The sequence below is a fragment of the Oncorhynchus masou genome, chromosome 27 (genome assembly GCF_036934945.1).
Source record: "Oncorhynchus masou masou isolate Uvic2021 chromosome 27, UVic_Omas_1.1, whole genome shotgun sequence".
NCBI classification, from domain to species: domain Eukaryota; kingdom Metazoa; phylum Chordata; class Actinopteri; order Salmoniformes; family Salmonidae; genus Oncorhynchus; species Oncorhynchus masou.
In genome coordinates this window covers 45,473,415-45,476,994 of record NC_088238.1, presented here as the reverse complement: position 1 = coordinate 45,476,994, position 3,580 = coordinate 45,473,415, and the positions used below count along the sequence as shown (strand labels likewise).

At 37.7% G+C, this 3,580-nt stretch overlaps 1 protein-coding gene across 1 annotated transcript; it reads left to right on the top strand.

The window, feature by feature from the left end:
- Positions 1-442: 442 nt before the first annotated feature.
- On the top strand, positions 443-3,078 carry LOC135516285 (uncharacterized). Its single transcript, XM_064940455.1, has 6 exons — positions 443-513; positions 649-990; positions 1,387-1,737; positions 1,936-2,061; positions 2,254-2,288; positions 2,641-3,078. Exons 1-6 carry the CDS (start codon positions 471-473, stop codon positions 2,776-2,778), a joined length of 1,035 nt encoding a protein of 344 aa, XP_064796527.1. The 5' UTR covers positions 443-470; the 3' UTR covers positions 2,779-3,078.
- The last annotated feature ends 502 nt before the right edge of the window (positions 3,079-3,580 follow it).

Genomic DNA, 3,580 nt, shown 5'->3' with positions numbered 1-3,580 from the left:
CTGAGTTTAATAACAAGAGGATACAGGTATATGTATGTGTAATGCATGCTTGAAAATGTACTGCATACTTACCAGATAACATTATACTTTTCACCCAATTAAATTAAGGATATTCATATATTCTCTTTAAACACTGCCTCAGTATTGGACATGTTTGATTCAACTGGTGCCTAAATAGCAAACTATACAAAGTTGAAAAAATATAATTATCATCGAGACACCACAAAGTGTATATGCTTTACCCACCCTCTACACAATATCCTACACAGTAAGAACATTGGTTCACTTTGCATGGATTATATGAGTGATTTTCAGTTACGAAGACCATGGTTGGCTGAATAAGATGTTAACAAAAATGACGCGTCCTGTTCGACCAATCACCAATAACCCCATAGTTGAAGTGTTGTCTACATACAGTAGGTGGACTTTTTCCACTCAACACACAGGTTGTGAAGAGGACATCGTCAAAGATGATGGCACTGTGTCTGATACTGGCACTTCTTGTAGAGATGGGTAAGTCCAACTTTGATATTTCTCTGCTTATGGGATGTAGACTCAGGTGCTTAATTGATGCAATTCATATAGGTATTTTTTGTGTATATTAAGGACTTGTGTAAGTAATGGATCATGTTTCTGTGTGTATTTTAGCTGCTGCACAATCCTTGGAAATGCATCTTATTACGGCCAATGTTGGAGAGACTGTGACTTTGCACTGCTTCTATAAAGGCAACCTGGCACTGTACCTTATGTGGTACAAGCAAACAATGGGTCACAATCCTCAACTCTTATCAGTCTTTTACAAGTATAACAAGAATGCAACATTTTACCATGAATTTAAGGGTAACACTCGCTTCTCAGTGCAAAGCGGTGAAGGAATGAATCACCTAAAGATCTCAGACATGCAGCTCTCTGATTCAGCCACATACTATTGTGGGAACTCTTATGCCAACCAGGTGGAGTTTGGAGCAGGAGTCATTCTCACTGTGAAAGGTACAACATCTGAATTTACAAACAAAGGAAATAGTAACTCATTTTCTGAACTTATAATGTCAAGGGATTTTTCCACATGACGTTTTGGATACAATGGCTTAATTATGCTGTATTTACATAATCATATATAACTGTGTATGATTTCAACCATGTTAACTTGGGACACAACATTGGGGGCAGTTGTACTGACTTATAAACATTCTACAAACAAAGGAAATAGTATCTTATGTTCTGCAACTACAATCTTTTGTTTTTTTCTACTTTATGTTTTGGATACAATGGCTTAATTATGCTGTATTTCCACAATCAGAAATGACTGTGTATGATTTCAACAATGTTAAAAGTTGGGACATAACATTGGGAACAGATGTACTGACTTATAAATCCTCTTGTCAGGTTCAGGGTCAAGAGACATGTCTGTGCTCCAGCAGCCTGTGTCTGAGTCAGTCCAACTAGGAGACTCTGTGACTCTGAACTGTACAATACACACTGAGACCTGTGCAGGAGGACACAGTGTCTATTGGTTCAGACATGGCTCAGGAGAATCCCATCCAGGAATCATTTACACCCATGGAGACAGGAGTGATCAGTGTGAGAAGATCTCTGAGGCTGGGTCTCCTACACAGAGCTGTGTCTACAACCTCCCCAAGAGGAACCTCAGCCTCTCTGATGCTGGGACTTACTACTGTGCTGTGGCCTCATGTGGGGAGATTCTGTTTGGGAACGGGATCAAGCTGGACATTCAAGGTAAATCCCATTTAATCTGTAAATATCCCAAACAATACAGTATATTCATGCAAACAGCCTACCTCCAAATGACCTCATTATCTTGTCTCAACAAGCTATACAATATCACCATCAGCTTTTGATTCCATATTTTACTGTTTGATGATCTTCCTAAGTGCTCATGAATACAATAGGAATTCACTGATACCCTTTCCACAGTTTCCGAACATGATTCTCCATTTGATATGAGTCCTACTGTTCTGGCCTTGGTCGTCTCCAACATCGTTCTGGGGATAGTGACCCTTCTACTTGTCTGGCTACTGTGCAAGAACAGAGATAGCAGAGGTATTACTTTATATCTAATGTATGTGATGTTATGTATCTAATGTTTCATGCATCTCTATGCAATGTACATTCTGTAAATATCAGTTCAATGTCCAACATATAAGCACTGTTAATTAACTGCATGAGGTTAAAAATAGATAGATTGTCATAAAAAATAATAGTTGGCCTTCCTCTATTTCAATCTCTATGAAGGGAGAACTGATGTCTCAACGTCCCAGGGCAATCAGGTAAATTTGTCAACATTTATAAATATAGTATGTTTTTAGTTTTTACAAGAAACTGCCATTTAACTTGCCTTACAGCTAGTGTTCAGCTTATTTGTGCATTTTGTGTTATTAAGCTTTTTTGGAAGTAATAGGTCACTCTACTAGATGAAGCCTTATGATCTTTGTGATTGTTGTTGATTTTTCCATGGAACTTCTGTCTCTGTTCCACTGACTGTCAGGTCATTGTAGTGGGTGTACAGTCTGAACAGTCATGTCTTTTGTAGAGTGTTTTCTTCCACAGGAGAATAGAAACATTATATAGTAGATCATGCTGTCATCGTAATGTATTTTCTCATGGCTCCACCCCCCTCAGAATCAAGACAGTGACGTGTTGAACTACGCAGCTGTCAGTTTCACCCCCAAGAAGAAGTCCTCCTCTAGAACAGCAAGAGAGAAGACCAGCAGAGACAATGCAGTGTACTCTGATGTCAGATACCTTCAGCAGCAGTGAAATATCACCACTGTCACAGACTACAAAAATAAGTTGTACTATTTGTAGCATAATAAAACTGCTTTTAATACCAAAACTTACGATGGAATTTTCAATGTAACAAATAAACTGTTGTTTTATCATTGTCTGTGTGCTAGATGTATATAAAGATCCTGTGACACCTTAAATAGCTTAACTTTATACAGCTTTTTATTGTAAGAAATCATATGATAGAGAATCCCATTTTCACTCTATTACTACTCTATTACACTCTATTACTATGTGTTTTTAACATAATAAACTGTACATTTTTACGTTCTGTACTCTATTCTCTGTCTACAGTAAATCTCTACGACCACATATACAATGTCATTAAAAGGAATAGCAGTGCCTTTTTATTTAACCGCTTTTTAGTTATGTTTTGTCTTGTTGATGTACAAATTTGATGTACAAACCTGGTTCTCGCAGACCGTGAGAATCTCTCTGACTCCACATACCGCATAGATATACATGTACAGTTGAAGTCGGAGAACTGATGTCTCAACGTCCCAGGGCAATCAGGTAAATTTGTCAACATTTATAAATATAGTATGTTTTTAGTTTTTACAAGAAACTGCCATTTTGCCTTAAGCTTGTTCAGCTTATCTGTGCATTTTGTGTTACAGCTTTTTGAAGTTGAGATCCCAACTACAGAACTCAACTTTTAAATTAGATTTTTCCATTAACTCTCAGCTGTTCCACTGTGTCAGGTCATTGTAGTGGGTGGCAGTCTGACAATCCTGTAAAGTGCTTTGTGCCTGACATCAGGACAACAAGATAACCA

Bases quoted from the DNA above. Each gene is read 5' to 3' on its own strand.
- LOC135516285 (XM_064940455.1), top strand. From the start codon at position 471: ATGATGGCACTGTGTCTGATACTGGCACTTCTTGTAGAGATGG. The intron at 2,062-2,253 runs GTATTACTTTAT...ATCTCTATGAAG, and splicing joins CAAGAACAGAGATAGCAGAG to GGAGAACTGATGTCTCAACG. The intron at 2,289-2,640 runs GTAAATTTGTCA...CACCCCCCTCAG, and splicing joins CAACGTCCCAGGGCAATCAG to AATCAAGACAGTGACGTGTT.